Source organism: Adiantum capillus-veneris, chromosome 26 (assembly GCF_014529385.1).
Source record: "Adiantum capillus-veneris isolate H3 chromosome 26, ASM1452938v2, whole genome shotgun sequence".
Taxonomy (NCBI): Eukaryota; Viridiplantae; Streptophyta; class Polypodiopsida; order Polypodiales; family Pteridaceae; genus Adiantum; species Adiantum capillus-veneris.
In genome coordinates this window covers 13,153,749-13,169,590 of record NC_140956.1, presented here as the reverse complement: position 1 = coordinate 13,169,590, position 15,842 = coordinate 13,153,749, and the positions used below count along the sequence as shown (strand labels likewise).

The following is a 15,842-nucleotide window of genomic DNA, read 5'->3' as shown; positions in this document are numbered from 1 at the left end:
CTTTTCACAAAGGCATTGTCTCATGAGAAGCTTGAAGCTTTCCGCAAAGCTTTGGGCTTACTCCCCTTTGTGGACTGATCATGTCCTCAGGGCATGGCACTTCCCTTTACTCATGTGCCAACTCTCGTTCACCGCATCACTCCAGGGGGGATTTGTTACCATATACATGTGGTAGTGATGTGTGTGAATAGGCTAGGACCGCCGGGGCATTTTTCCCTCCTTAGGAGGTTTTTTTCCCCCGTGCATTATATATACGCCCATCACTCTAGGGCTATCTATCTTTCCATCACACACTAAGTAACACACTCTCTATTGTGTGCCTTGAGCTTCCTTTGTCTTCTCCAAGCTGTGTGTGTTTTCCTGCAACCCTAATTCCAACAAACTAAAGCATGGCAAATCCCTTGGTTTGGATGGTGTCCCCAAAGAATTACTCCCTAGACCAAGACTTTTTCACACCTTTTCTTATGATGGTTTGGAAAGAAGACCTGGCACTTGGAGCTCTCTCCTCCTCAATTAATGCTAGGGTTATTAAATTAAAAGGCTCAAGGGAGGAGTTGTCTAACTGGAGGCCCATAACATGTCTGACTTTTGTGTGTAAGATCTTCTCCCTATCTTTAGCTAGAAGATTAAGTACTCCCTATGGGTCAGTCCATCCTCAAAGAGCAAAAAGGGTTCATTAAAGGAATGTTCATCTTAGAGTCATCACTTTATGGGAAGGGATGGAGTATGCTAAAGAATCAAACCAAGACTTCACTTTCTTTGAAATTGATTTTGACAAAGCATATGACACAATTGACTGGGAGTTTATTCTTCAGAGCTTGCATGACATAGGATTGGGCAGAGGGTTCATCAAATTTGTGCACTTACTGTTTGGGAATGCTAATGTTAGAATTCCTAATAATGGTACCTGGGCTGATGCTTTTCCTCTTCATCAGACATGGTTGTCCTATGTCTCCACTGTTATATGCTATCTCATATGATGCATTGGGTTGATTAGTTAAGAAATTCCTCCAACAAAGACTCTTGTAGGAAATTAATATTGAAGGAGCTGTTGATCAACTCTATCTCTAACAGTTTGCAGATGATACCAATGCACTGGCCAGGAATAATAAGAAATCTGTTGAGAGGTTTTGGGAATGCTTAAACCTATTCTGTTTGGCAAGTGGCTCTATTATGAACCATGCAAAAACAGGTTTCAAGGACTTTAAAGGGAGCTGCCCAAGTATTGTTACCCAATCTAGATGTAAGCATATTGTGGAAGGTCAAGTATTCAGACTCTTGGGGATCCCTATGGGGTTTAAGGTTTTCTTCAATCAAAGATGGGCATGGGTGTTGTACAAGTTTAGGGAGAAGTTATTTTTATGGCATAACCATCATTCCAACTTATCTACAAGAGTTTTTGTTTTGAATCGTTATTTTTTGTCTTCACTTGTCTATTTCTTGTCTTGTTGGATGCCTTCTCAATTTTAGCTCAATAAGGTCTTCACTTTGGCTAGAAGATTTATGTGGGGTAGTTCTGAGCATATCAATAATATAACCAAGGTAGCTTGGCAAGTCTGTTGTAGAGATAAAGAGGTTGGAGGGCTGGGCATCCTCAGCATCCAACACCTTTTCAATAAAGTGGCAAGAAAACGAATACTGAGGGTTGTCTCTTCCTCGGACTTTTGGGCAATTTTGATCTGGAGAAACATTCAACAATTCCATCTCAAGGATATCAAAGCTTGGACTAGCCTTTCTTTGGAAGACTTGTTGATTTCTAATGCTAACTATACCCCAAAGGGTTCCGAACTTGTTTGCAGGTTTTGGAAAGCATGGAACGCTAGGAAATATAGTTGGTCTCCTCCAAAATTTCAGTCAGACACTATCTCCTTTTGGTTGCTGGACTCTATCTAGTTTGGTTGGATGTCTAAAGCCAATAATTGGCAGTTGTCCAAAAGGGCACATAAGTATTTTAAAGTAGGGCTAAGAAGCTCGAAGGATATATACAAAGATGGGGGGTGGCTTTCTAAAGATCACCTGCTACAGCAATTTCCAATCTCTCAAGGTTGTGCTGAGTTGCATACCATACTTGTGCATATGCATGTGTGCTTTAAAGGCTATCCTCCTTCCCTTCTCAAAGTATGCACTAGCATTTATGCTTACAAAGGAGCAACTGGTCTAGTGGACCCTACTTTGGTGGACAAGCTTAACAAATAGTGGAGAACAGCTTGGAATGGGAAACAATCATCTTACAGATTTTAGTGTATATATGCTTACCCTCTGTCCATAAAGCAGAGGTGTTTGATGTGGCTCATTTTGCATCAAGGTCTTTGGACAGGAGTAAAAGCAAAACAAATTGGGATTTCTGATGGTATTCGCAAAAGATGCAAGGTTTATGAAGAGACTTTGTCGCATTTGTTCATCAATTGCAAACACAATATCTTCTTCAAAGGTGAACTCCTTAAAACCTGTACTTTAGACCCATCCAAGCTTACCTGGAGAGCTATTCTATTGGGAGGATGTATCTTCATTGATGTCCCACTCTGGACCTATCTCAGAGGGGCCTTCCTGTAGCACATCTGGCTAGAAAGAAACAAGGCAGTTTTTGCACTCCCCTTCTCTTCTTCTACTATTCCCCTAGCTCAGAGTTTTAGGGTGTCATATCAGAGTTTGCAAGTCTGGTTACTGCTTTAGCGGCAATTGATGTCAAGCTAATGCAAAAATGCTCGAGGTGGCAAAGATGGAGGCATGTCATTACGTCCTTTTATGAATCTTGGAAACTACAAGCCATTGTCAAGTATTTTTACGCTTGTAACTCTCTTTGATGATCCCTATTTTCTTTGGCCACTCCTCTCATGGCCACGATAGCCCCTGTCCTACCTTAGGGGCTTTTGTACTTTTCCTTTTTATCTAGCATTGTTCCCTAAAAAAAAAAAAATCGAGCTTGGACCTTCACAAACCCAACAATGAGTCACAACTAGGTAGGCTAGGTTGTGACTTGTGAGGTATAGGTTCTAGAAGTTCGAACCCAAGAAAGATCAAAGAAAACTTTGGTTGAAGTCCGCTCAAGTTTCAACTTTCTGACGCATTCTTCATAAATAGCTTATAAATAGCTTATGTCGCCGGAGGCAAATGAATCAAGGGACACGTAGCAGAAAAGCATGGGGATGGCAAAAGGATAACCGTTAAAAAGGGGACGTGGAAGGAGACAGCTGCTTCACCGTATCCCCATTGTATGCGTTGCTGTGAGTGGTATTCTACGGCACATCGTATGTCACAAAAAACCCAGCGCAGGCAATTGCCGGTCAAAGCCGCCTTCCATCTCCAAAATGCCTGTGTCTCCTCTCTATCCTCTTTGATATAACCGCCTTTCTTCCCTCGAGCTCTCTTTAGCATCTACACACAGAGAGGCCCGCTCTTACCTTACCCCTCTTCCGTAACCCTAGTTTCTTCCCAAAACGAAGGCCGACGCATCTCTTCCCGCAGGTTTTTGCGCCCAGTTATGGTGTTTTGGGAGGGCTTCGTCAGCGATGAAATGATGGGCACCTTTGCGCCCATCATCGTCTACTGGCTTTACTCCGGGCTTTACCATTTCCTGGAACCCATGGATCGCTATCGCATGCACTCCAGAAAAGAGGAGGAGATGCGCAACCTCGTCCCCCCTTCCTCCGTTGCCAAGGGAGTTCTTCTGCAGCAAGGTCTTCAGGCGTTTGTCGCAATTATTCTATTCACGGTGAGAGCCTCTTCATTTGATCGTTTGATTTTTAGTTCAATGGGCACTTTATCATGCAATTTCAAGCCATGCACATGCCAAAACAAGGCATCGTACAGAATGATGGGAACGCGCACTCTCTCATGCAAGCCAATGAATATACAGTTATTGTTTTTAGAGCTAGTAGTTGATTGCACAACAACATTCGCGGAAGTTTTATCATGGATTTTTCCCTTTCTGCCATTTCTTCTCGTAAGCCATGGAGAATTCGTTTGGGCCAGACTTCGATTCAAAACCATGGAGCTTGATTCAATTAAGAGCCCCGCCCCCAATAATTCATTAACTTACTGCTTTTTGTTTCTTTTTCCTGGTATTTCTAGTCGCCAGTCATGAGGCATATATATTGCAATTAAGAGGCCTCCATATTTCATTAACTTTCTGTGTGTTGTTTCTTATTCATCTCTGGATGTTACTTTCTCTCGTATTTCTTGTCGCAAGCCATGAGGTATATACTGGCTTTTTAATGAGAGTTGTTCTAGTGTCCCGAGGGATTCTCCAAACATATTGGAGCTTGATGTTTTTTTTTCAATTAATGGCACATATTTAGCGCCCAGAATTTTCTTGTACACGTTAGGCCTAGTCTTTTTTATGCAGGAATCTTTAATTGAGTTTCATGGATTTTGTTCTGAAAGCCAGGTTTCTCAGTGCTTAGGTTTGCAGGGAGTCGTGTGCCTTGGTACCCCTAGGTACCATGGGTCTATACCTTGCACTTTCCTTCAAGGTGAATCTGGGCTTATCCTGGATTCATCTAGGTTTATGTTCTTTTGTTCCAAGAGGGCATACATTACAAAAGGAAACCAGTTCATCACTATTCGAAAATCATGTCAATATTGATAGAGTTTGTTTTTGCTTGTTAATCGGTCTCTTAGATTGTAGTATTATGGGGGTGAAGTGGGAGTGATTATATTTTGTGTAATGTTACTAGTCTGTTACTGTTGTAGCCATGATAACAAAGAGGCAGATTTTTGTTTGGCCATTAGCTTGATAGAGTTGTGTGCGTGAACACAGCATATCAAGAGGGGGAATGTCAGTTGGGAACTGTGTTTTGACTTCAAATTGTAGGAACATGGCAATATAGGGTAGCCTACCTTTCTCTCGTTTTTAGTGGCCGAGAAGCACAGAGAGAAGAGTTTGATGAATCTTTGGCCATTAGCTCGATTGGGTCCATGTGTCTACATGTAGCATTTTGAGGGGCTAGGGGCTACATAAACTGAAACAACTGATTGCGGCAATATAGGCTAGCTAATTATCATCTTGATTGGACTATATGTGGATCCTTCATCGTGGAAAATACACAAACTGGGAACATCTGATGGGAATATTTTGGTGAATCGATGTCATCGCGGACGTAATCTTGCCGCCTTTTGAAAATTGACCTCTCAGCAAAAGTTTGCCTTGACTTCTCTAGGTTGATTGAAATAATTAATGTCTAGGCTCTAGTTGGTTCTTTCGAAGACCAACACTCTGTTTCCCCAAATAGATTTTTCTTCTATGTTTATGGAAATAAAATGGTTGATATACAGAAAATGTAGAATTGGTAGACCCGTTGGTATTGCAAGTATGCAGTTACAAAGAATCTAGCTAGGGTTATCGGAATCAAGCCTAACAAGATTCTAGATAGTAATGCTTCAACCATTTCAATTTGTGACTGTTAACGATCACAACCTTCTTGGCATTTTTGTGGGGGGAACAAATTGTCATTCCCAGGTGGCTCTCATTTGATATTGATGTGGGATCCTCCAATTGTTGGATCAAAGTTGTGTGTAAAATTTACTTCTAGGTAGAAGTTCAGTATAGCAGTCTGATCAATACCGGTAATGGAGAGAGTTTTGTGAGGGAGTACTGTTTTCTTGCAGCATATCTTTAGCCCTTTACTGTTTTTTTGCAGCATATTTTTAGCCCTTGCATGGTGTCGATCCTCTTTGCAAAACAGATCGAAGTGGCTCTTGTATGTGTGCACTTCTTGTCTGTTTGTTGGCCCATAATTTATTTCCTAACGTCAATCCTCTCAAGTATTTTGGGGCTCCTCCAGCTTTTCTGGGGATGTTAGAGAGTGCCTCTTGAATGCTTTTTTCCAAAGTCGAGGTGTTTTGGAAGGTGATTGCCTGTTTGAAGTCATTTTCTATTAATAGCTTTCTTAGTTATCTGGAAACCACCAACAGGTTTTGTGATCTGGAGAAAGTTTGTTGTGAATTTTTCGATTCGGCTTCAAATCCAGTTTTTTCTGAATGGCTAAGCCCACAGGAAACTCACTTGTAATGGCTGTGTAAGAAAAGCCAATATCACTCCAGGAACAGCTGAAATACCGATCTCTATTATGGCAAGTGTGCTGACTGTGCCGAGCTCTACCAATGCAAATCATACTGTAAACTCAAAAAAGCTTCGTGTTACTTGATGCACAAAAATCCAACTTACTACAAGATTAAAATACAATAATGTCACTTGGACTAAGCAATGGTAACCCAGCTTACCAAAGTTAAAAAATGTAGCAGTGTCAAGAAGTTTCTGACTATCATTTGTAACAGCTTATGACCTTTGTGTTCGGACACAATGCAGCTGCATTAAAGCTACTTGGTCTGATTCGTTGATTTATTTGTTGACTGGCCAGGTTACAGGGACAGAGGAGTCAAGTAAGACAGCGTCACAGCCTTCATTAGCAACTCAGCTGGGTCAATTTCTTGTGGCAATGCTGGTAATGGATACCTGGCAATACTTCGTGCATCGCTATATGCACCACAACAAGTTTCTGTACCGGCACATCCATTCGCAGCATCACAAATTGGTCGTCCCTTATGCTTTTGGTGCTCTTTACAACCATCCCATTGAAGGGCTGTTATTGGATACTGTGGGTGGGGCCATCTCTTTTCTTGTGTCAGGAATGACGCCCCGGACGTCGGTCTTCTTTTTCTCCTTTGCAACAATAAAGACAGTGGATGATCATTGCGGACTCTGGCTCCCTGGTAATCCATTCCATATGTTCTTTCAGAACAACACAGCTTACCATGACATCCATCACCAGCTTTATGGGGCAAAGTACAACTTCTCGCAGCCATTTTTTGTTGTATGGGACAAACTTCTTGGCACTTACATGCCCTACAAACTGCAAAATCGTGCTGACGGTGGGTTTGAGGCTAGACCTATCAACGAATGATTCAAGTCGAGCACACAAGCAAGCAGAAACTTCAGTGGAAGCTTGGATCTTTGGTCCAATGCAGCACGTGAATGGTTTCACTTTGAAGAAACACTACAGATGAACCTTGACTGCTGACTGACCTCAAAGGAATGAAGGACCATCCTTCTTAAAGGCCAGGCATAGAATTTATTCTTTTGTATTGCACACAGAAAAAGATGGGTTCGTAATGGGTTCATGAATTGTATTTGCTTTGGCTCTTGTCCCAAGGAGCCTTTTAATGCTTTCATCCCAACGGCTCTGTTTGTATCTATATTATAATGGATATGGGTGCCATGGTGCCCTAGCACAATGTACTTTGCATGCATACCAGCTGTCAATAGTGGAAGTCCATAATTGCTTTCATTTTGATGAGAGGTGTCTATGGCAGTAAATCTTGTTGACATCTTTTTGTCTTGTATTCTTACACTTCAATGAAATTTGATGAGAGCTGACTGATGGCCGTAAATTATGTGTCTTCTACTTCAAATATCCAATCTTGTGACAGGGAACGTCTGGATTTTTTAAATTGGCAAGCCTTACTCATTTACGCATGTTTCTCTGGTTTGTGAAGATGATTCAAGTACATTGCATTAGTTTCCCAGTTGTATTCCAGAAATATGTTCTGTTGTAACAGAGGCAAGTTCTTCTTTTGGCAGAAGCTAAGATCAGACCTCCATTGTAACAGGGCCAAGATCTTCCTTGTGAGAGATGTGTTGATTGTAGTGTAATCTTTTTCTGCTGCTGTCACAGGCTATGCAACTTATCTTATGGGGGAGGAGCTATTTTTAAACAGGCTCTGCATTCAAGGGCAGGATAAAATTCCTGCTGCTCTAATGAAGTGCGTCAATTTACAGTTTTATGCAGCTGATTATCCACATGATGGTGGTGATCAGGTTGACTGTTGACGGCCTGAAAAGGACCTCGAGTGTCCTTTCCTTGTGAATCATGTTTTACTTCCAATGTGATGATCCATGGGGATGTCCTGTCTACCAATGTGAAACTAAACTCCATCAATGTGATTGTGAAAAGAAATGAGGGCTTTGCGATGGGCATCTATCTCGTAGAGATGCAAAATCTTTCCGAGAGCATGATCAAAAGTTATCTTTGGTTGCAAGGCATATGCTCATGTGCCAAAGGATCTTAGAAAGAAGCTTGATCCAAAGTCATCTTTGTTTGATATGATGCAAATGGAGGGATGGGCTATTGTCTTTGCCACCCAGAATCATCAACATATCACCTAGTATGACATTACATTATAAGATTACATAGGATTTGTGGTCATCATTTTCGTGTATGTGGTTGTAAGGCATATGCTCATGTGCCAAAGGATCTTAAACAGAAGCTTGATCCACAAAGTCTATCTTTTTTTGATATGATGCAGATGGAGGGATGGGCTATCATCTCTGCCACCTGCAATCTCATAAAATTATTCGCAGTTCAAATGCGATCTTCAATGAGTCGAAGATGCATAAGGAGTCTGTTGAAGTGATTTATAGGAGAGTCGCATTTGAGAATATTGCCTTAAATTTGATAAGAACTCGGAAATCTAGTGGGGATCCTTCCACTAACAACACTCTAGAGAGAGTAGCAATCATGGTTTGAGACGTCCTAGTAGAGTCTTACATCCGCTTGAGTGGTTCCAACTAGGTTTGGATTATGTCATGATGATCGAGTACATAGAACCATCTTGCTTCCAAGAAGCTTTGCAAATGGATGATAAGTTGCAAGTGGAGTAGGCTATGCAATCAGAAGATGATTCAATTGTTAAAAAATGAGACTTGGAAATCGGTCAAAGTGTCTAATAAGGTAAGTTGTAGTGGGAGCAGGTTGTGCAATCAGAATATGATTCCATTGTGAAAAATAAGATTTGAAAATTGGTCAAAGTGCTTAATGTAAAGAAAGCAATACTTTGCAAATGGCCAATAAGAAGTTTACATCAAGAGATTCAACGCCTAATGGTCAAGATGATTACTTGTGTATAGGGCTTGGACTAGTAGGTATTGAGGACTAAAAGTTGGACCAAATGGATTTGAAGTTATCTTTTCTTCATAGTGATCTTCAAGAGAATGAGTACATGCAGCATCCTATACATGCAGCAAAGAGCTTGTATGTAGACTCAAAAAAGCACTTTATGGCTTGAAGCAAGAATCCAAGAAAAAGTATCAAAATTTTGATACGTCTATGCAGTCTCACGGGTATTAAAGGAGTCAAGCGGATCACTGCTTGTACAAGAAGAAGCTCAGTGATGGATCGCTCGTTCTTCTTGTGCTATATGTCAGTTACATGCTTATCGATGGTAAGAACTCTCACGAGATTGCCAATTCAAAGCAAATGTTGGGTTAGAATTTCGTTATGAATTATTTTGGAGACGCAAGTCACTTTCTTGGTATGTGACAAGTCAAAGGGCATTCTTGAGTTTTTCAAGAATCATACATACATAAGTTCTTGCATCATTTCAATATGCAAGGGGGAAAGGAATCCAGTATCCCAATGCCGGCATATGTGACCTTAGCAAGGATGTCTCTCCTAAATCAGATGTTAAGAATGTCGAGATGGCTAAGATTCCGTATTCCGTAGCCTTGTGGGAAATCTCATGTACGCTATGGTGGCTAAAGGCCAGACATTGTATTTGTAGTGGGAGTGGTGAGTTGTTACATGGATAACCCTGGCCAGAAACATTGGGTTAGGTACAGCAAGCAAGTGCTTGTGATTCTAAAATAGTGATGAATCCATCATTGGATACGTAAATTCGAGTCATCCACGGAATGTAGATAAGAGGAGGTCTACATCTAAGGGATTGATCTACCTTATCACCAAGGAGGGTGGCTCCTTGGACGAGATTTGATAGTGGCAATCCATCACCATTCTCCCTCAACCTACAAAATCTTAGCAAAGACTCTGAGTTTGAGAATTCAAGTGCTACTTGAGAAAATTATACATGAGATGCATACGAGTTTTGTCAAGGAGCGTAGCGACCTTGACAACATTTTTACCTTCTGGGAGGTGACTACCCTCGCACGTCTCCAAGGAGAGGATCTAGTGGTACTCCCTTGAGTTTGAGAAGGCGTATGACAGAGTTGAGTGGGGCTTCCTTTAGTGAACTATGCATCGGATGGGTTTTTCACATGCATGGATTAGGGGAGTGTCAACTCTCTATAGGCGTGCACATAGTCAGGTGTTGTTAGCAGGGGGAAAAGGGGATTGCTTCATGCTCACATGTAGTGGGAGTGGTGAGTTGTTACATGGATAACCCTGGCCAGAAACATTGGGTTAGGTACAGCAAGCAAGTGCTTGTGATTCTAAAATAGTGATGAATCCATCATTGGATACGTAAATTCGAGTCATCCACGGAATGTAGATAAGAGGAGGTCTACATCTAAGGGATTGATCTACCTTATCACCAAGGAGGGTGGCTCCTTGGACGAGATTTGATAGTGGCAATCCATCACCATTCTCCCTCAACCTACAAAATCTTAGCAAAGACTCTGAGTTTGAGAATTCAAGTGCTACTTGAGAAAATTATACATGAGATGCATACGAGTTTTGTCAAGGAGCGTAGCGACCTTGACAACATTTTTACCTTCTGGGAGGTGACTACCCTCGCACGTCTCCAAGGAGAGGATCTAGTGGTACTCCCTTGAGTTTGAGAAGGCGTATGACAGAGTTGAGTGGGGCTTCCTTTAGTGAACTATGCATCGGATGGGTTTTTCACATGCATGGATTAGGGGAGTGTCAACTCTCTATAGGCGTGCACATAGTCAGGTGTTGTTAGCAGGGGGAAAAGGGGATTGCTTCATGCTCACATGATCAATTTGATAGGGCTGCCCTCTGGCCTCCTTCCTGTTCCTTTTCTATGCTTAGGTGATGAGCGGGTTCTTGACCTCATAGAAGGTTGGTGTGCATGGGCTATAGCTACCTATTTGAGGAGAGGAGCTCCTAAATGTTGAGTTTGTTGATGACTCATGCATGTTTTTGGAGGGCCAGGAGGTTGACTTGCATAGATATGAGCAGTCTCTTGAGATGTTCTATTGTGCATCAAGCATTGATCAATTGGCAGAGGACAATGGCTTTCTAAGTTCGTAGTGCTCTCATGCCCGATTGGTCACCTTGAAAGGGCTTCAGGTAGACTCCTCCAGGGACACCAGTACGTTACCTTGGGCTGTCAATTTGTGTTGGATCTATTACCAAAGGAACAAATTTCTCCTCTCCTCCTTTCCATCACAAGGAAACTCCTACATTGGAGTTCAACACAGCTTTCTCTTGTTGGCAGGGTTGTTGTGGCCAACCCAGTGCTATTGGCCATATGCAGTACATCATGTCTTGCGAGATTTTCTCAAGCTCTTGCATCATTCAGTTGGAGTGGTTGATCGGGAACTTCTTGTGGTTAGGGAGAATCGTATTTGGCCAAGGTCTCTTGAAAGGTCATCACTTTACTTTGATTTGAGGGAGTGTTGGGGATCATCGAACCAGCACGGTAGAGTAGAGCCTTTCTTGGTAAGCTTGTGGTCATAGGAATTCTTCTAGGGGAGGCCCCTTGTTGAAAGGAGTTGTTGCTTCATCGAATTCAAGCATGGGTTCCACAAACGGGTGGCCCATGGAGCCCCTCCACATGTTGGATTTTCTATGAGATGTGCAAAGTCGGGCTGAGCAGGAGATGGGAGGACTGCTTAGCTACAAGCTTGTTTCGGTCTTGGGAGCAGTTGTGGGGTGGCCTTGAGCAGCACCAACCCACATGCATGGACAAGTGATTAAGGTAGCCACTTGTTTGGAACCCTATGGTCAGCACATAATGAGGTCACATGGTCGGTAGTAGACCTCATGTTTCTTGGGGTCCAATGGCAGAGGGTCTAGGCCATATCTTCGGGGACTGGCTGCATTTATAACTTTTCTAAGGAGAGCCGGACACTCAGTTTGTGAGCCTTGAGGGAGGCATAGAGCATGTGCCAAGATATTGTAGTGGCCATACCTGCAGAGTGGTACACCCCTTTGGAGTCAGCAACTCCTTGTTGGATGGAAACTTTCATGCGACTAGAGGTCCTCATCTCAATCAATGCTTGTTTAGGCACAGGTTCGTGTACTTTCTTTGAGGTTCAAAGGGAGGGCTTCCTCCACAGTCATTAACGAGGCACCAAAGGAGGTTGAGTGTTGCTTTCAGTGAATTGGAGTTATCAGCATTAGTGGGAAGACTTGTGTCATAGACCTAGACCTGGCAGATCTTGAGCCAGGGCTAGAGGCTCTGGGCTTGGGAAAGCCGCCCCTTGGTGCAAGTGCAGTGGGACCAAGGGAGTGGTTTTGGTGAGATCCCTTCACTTCATCCGATCACGCAAGGAGCCCCTTTTTCTAGTACACAACTTGGCTTGGTCGCCACATACTGCTAGTGAGGAGAGAGGCTCATCGAGCTGCAGAGCAGCTCACTGGCAAGAGGAGGATCTCACATCCGCGTTCTTGATAGGCTTTTGGAAGCGCTTATGGGATAGCACGCGACCAAGATGAGTCACCATGTTCCAGTGGTGGCTAGTGGCACATCGAGCTAGTTTAGTCGGGAGCTGGTTGGTGCAAAGTGGGCTCTCGACAGTCTGTGCCGTTTGTGACCACCCACTTGAGACCCATCAACACCGTGGTGTGAAAGTGCCCCATGGCACAGTAGGTTTGGATTTGGATTCTTTGGTTGATGCCTACACTTTCTAGAACCAGCCGCAGTACATTGGGGGTATTGTGCTTGGTCCACACTCATGGGCCCAACACTTCGGTTTGAGATGGCTTTAGTCATGGAGATTCTTTAATAATATCTCTCACAAATTGCAACATAGAGAGCAAAATCAAGCAAAGCATAGCAAAGATTCTTTGCATAATGTAGCAATTCATCAAGTTTACCTTGACTAGTGTGAGTGTGCAGTGTAGGAGCATTCATGTGTGTATGTGGTGAGGAAGGAGATGAGAAGAGGGGGACGCTTGCTTGGTGGAGTTTTGTAATGGAAGATCTCTCACTAACTCCTTATTCTATAGATTAGAAAGGATAGAGTTCCAGGGTGGGTTAGTGGTTGTTCAGTCGGCCACTTGGCTCTTACCTTAACAACAGTCAATGTGTCCTACGTGGAGTACAATAAGACTATGTGAAAAATATGTACAACTTTGAAGCATGATAATGGCTTCACTCCACACCCATCAACTCTATGCAACGTGCAAAGTCCCTCAAAGCTAGGCTTTTTGTAAGAGAATCCACATGGTTGTCATTTGTATGGACTTTGACACGTTTGATCCACTTATATGCCAACACATACCATATGAAGTGATACCTCACCTCAATGTGTCTTGTTTTGGAATGACACACGTGATTCTTTGCCAAGGAAATGTCACTCTAATTATCAAAATGAAACATTGGAATGAAACACGTGATTCTTTTCCAAGGCAATGACACTCTAACTATCAGATACCTCACCTCAGTGTATTTTGTTTCAAAATGCAACACGTGATACTTTGCCAAAGCAATGGCACTCTAACTATCACAATGCAACATAGGAATCTACCAATCCTTATCTAGCCTCTGATGTTGCAACATATTCAGCCTCTGTAGTGGAAGAGGACATGCAAAAAAAAAAATCCCAAGAAAAAGATCCTCTAATAAGTCAAGAAAATTGCCCAGTGGGCTACAATTTGCCCCTACTAGAGAGGCTACATCAACATGTGTGGATACTCCCAATAAAAAAACAAGATACTTACAAAGATGGCTAAATCAGGAGATAGGATGAGGGAACAACCACGTTGGTGGATGGTACTGCCATCTAGGTGCACCATGGACCATGGTGAACAAGGGCCCTGGACTCCAAAGTCACGAGAAGGCCTTGTGGCACTCCCACATGCGGTCAGAGATGCCCTAGTGTCTCTTAAACCACCCCCTAAGTGTGTGGATTAGCTGCAGTCAAATGTCATGGGGACAATCTCTATCGGTGGGATTGGTCGAGCCTCAAAGATGTGAAAGCAGCGGGCTCGCCAAATGAAGCACAATATCAAGCCGTAGAGGAGCTCCCAACATCACTCTCTATCTCTTTTCCACTTTTGAGGGACACACTCTGTGGTTGGCTAGAGTGCAGGCCGACACTCCTGTATCACAAACATCTTGCAAATCTATCAATACTCTCTTAATATCTTACTTACCTAACTATGACTTTAGCTACAGCTATGATCCAAAATCAAAAGCTCTATGAAAGAGGTGATTGGGTTCTTTGTTTGCACACATGTATTCTCGCATGTGTGTTGATTCAAGGGGATGAGGATGTTATGAATTATTCGACTATCAAAAGGAAATTGATAGTGTCTTGATTTGGTGTGTGTTTCCTCTTTTCCAATGTAGTGCTTAGCAATACTTTTGTTGGGATGTGGCCAGTATGCCAACTCTTTGAATGGATTGATTGCACAATATGATAATAAGGGGATGGCCAAGTAGCTTTGTGATTTTTTTGCAAATACAAGGCAAGATTTGTGTAGTTGTAGTCTCCTTGAGCGCAGTTATAGGAAGAAGTAGCCAAATCATGATGGATGCCCAATTGCTAATGCTAATTACGCAAGAAAACTTTAGAACACAAGCCCCAAGAAGAAAGATGACACTAGGAAAGTTGAAAGGCGTCTGAGGACCTATTTTTATTGTGGAGTTAATCATGTGGTTAAGGATTTTTCATGCAATGAGCCCAATCTCAGTTGGTCAAGATTAATGAGATGCTACACCCAAGCACATATTGCCGAAGATTGCCCATACAATGCTAAATGTTTGAAGGAGCTAAGGATTGATTGAGATCTTCAACGAAGGGTGAAGATATTACGATTAGGGCAAAAAACACTAAAATGGATCTTTTACAAATTTGTGGATCTTTTACTAATCTGTGGATTAAGAAATTATGATTAGGGCAAAAAACATTAAAATGGATCTTTTCTAATTTGTGGATTAAGAAATAGGGAAATGAGAGTTTTCCATGTGTATCCAAATGTAACATTGATGTCTCCTTTATTATGGAGGTAGAAGGCTTCTTTTCCTTTGTTCTAGCTAGAAATAGAACAAAACAAGAAGATATTTGGTCATTAGGAGATTTTGAATCCCTGAAAGCAATGTGCAATCATCATTTTTCTCTGTTAGGCTACTTTTGGGTTTAACTCAAAAGTAGTAGCATCTTTCATTTGAAATGGATCTCGTTTGCTTTCTTTGCTCTTAAGGATTTCTCTCACTTTGTACTTCTTCTACTCGAGCTTTTCATAAAAGCTTGGATCTCTAATTTGAGCTTTGGATATAACACACCATAGCATCTTCACACCATCAATACACTTCTTGGAGAAGTGAAAATAGAAAATTTTCAACCCATATAGCAAAGGGAAATATTCTATGTGCTCAAGGAAAGAAACGTTTTGACCTCTCGTATGATGGTAATTTCTATCCGACTAATCCCAAAATAGGAATGTCACACCCTTTCAATACGGCACATGATTTGATTCATTTTGTTGAAAGATGGATAACCATCAAAGAGTAAAGTGGCTATTCTCTAGACAACCTTATCTAGCATCACGGAAGCTCACAATTATTCACCTCCTTTCTTTACAGTGCATGATTTGGTTCATTTTGTTGGAGATAGAAAAAATGGACTACCGTTGGATAACCTTCAAGTAATAAAATGGTTATGTTCTCCCACAACCATTCCTAGCATCATGGAAGCTCACCATAATTGTGAAATGTATGTAGATGATATTGGTAACTTTTAAGTTGAGCATCATTTGACAACAACTTAAAAGGCTCTAAGTGCATATTTAGAATGTGGCATTACCTGTGTCAAACTTGTTAGGAAAGATTTACGGGGCTATCACCTTCTTTGGCCAGATCTTCCAACCTTTTCATAATTCCCCAATGCTTTGATTGTTATTACTTTTGTGGGAGCT

General features: G+C 42.0%; 1 protein-coding gene across 1 annotated transcript; it reads left to right on the top strand.

Annotated features, from left to right (window-relative positions):
• The first annotated feature begins 3,186 nt into the window (after positions 1–3,186).
• LOC147423020 (sphinganine C4-monooxygenase 1-like) lies at positions 3,187–7,392 on the top strand. The gene is made up of 2 exons (XM_086501718.1): positions 3,187–3,712; positions 6,360–7,392. The coding sequence occupies exons 1-2, from the start codon at positions 3,482–3,484 to the stop codon at positions 6,900–6,902; spliced, it is 774 nt and encodes a 257-aa protein (XP_086357844.1). The 5' UTR covers positions 3,187–3,481; the 3' UTR covers positions 6,903–7,392.
• Positions 7,393–15,842: the final 8,450 nt, after the last annotated feature.

What these genes read in the sequence shown, in the direction of transcription:
- LOC147423020 (XM_086501718.1), top strand. Translation starts at nt 3,482, where the DNA reads ATGGTGTTTTGGGAGGGCTTCGTCAGCGATGAAATGATGGGCACCTTT. An exon ending in TCGCAATTATTCTATTCACG is followed by an intron (nt 3,713 to 6,359) that starts GTGAGAGCCTCT and finishes TTGACTGGCCAG; the next exon opens with GTTACAGGGACAGAGGAGTC.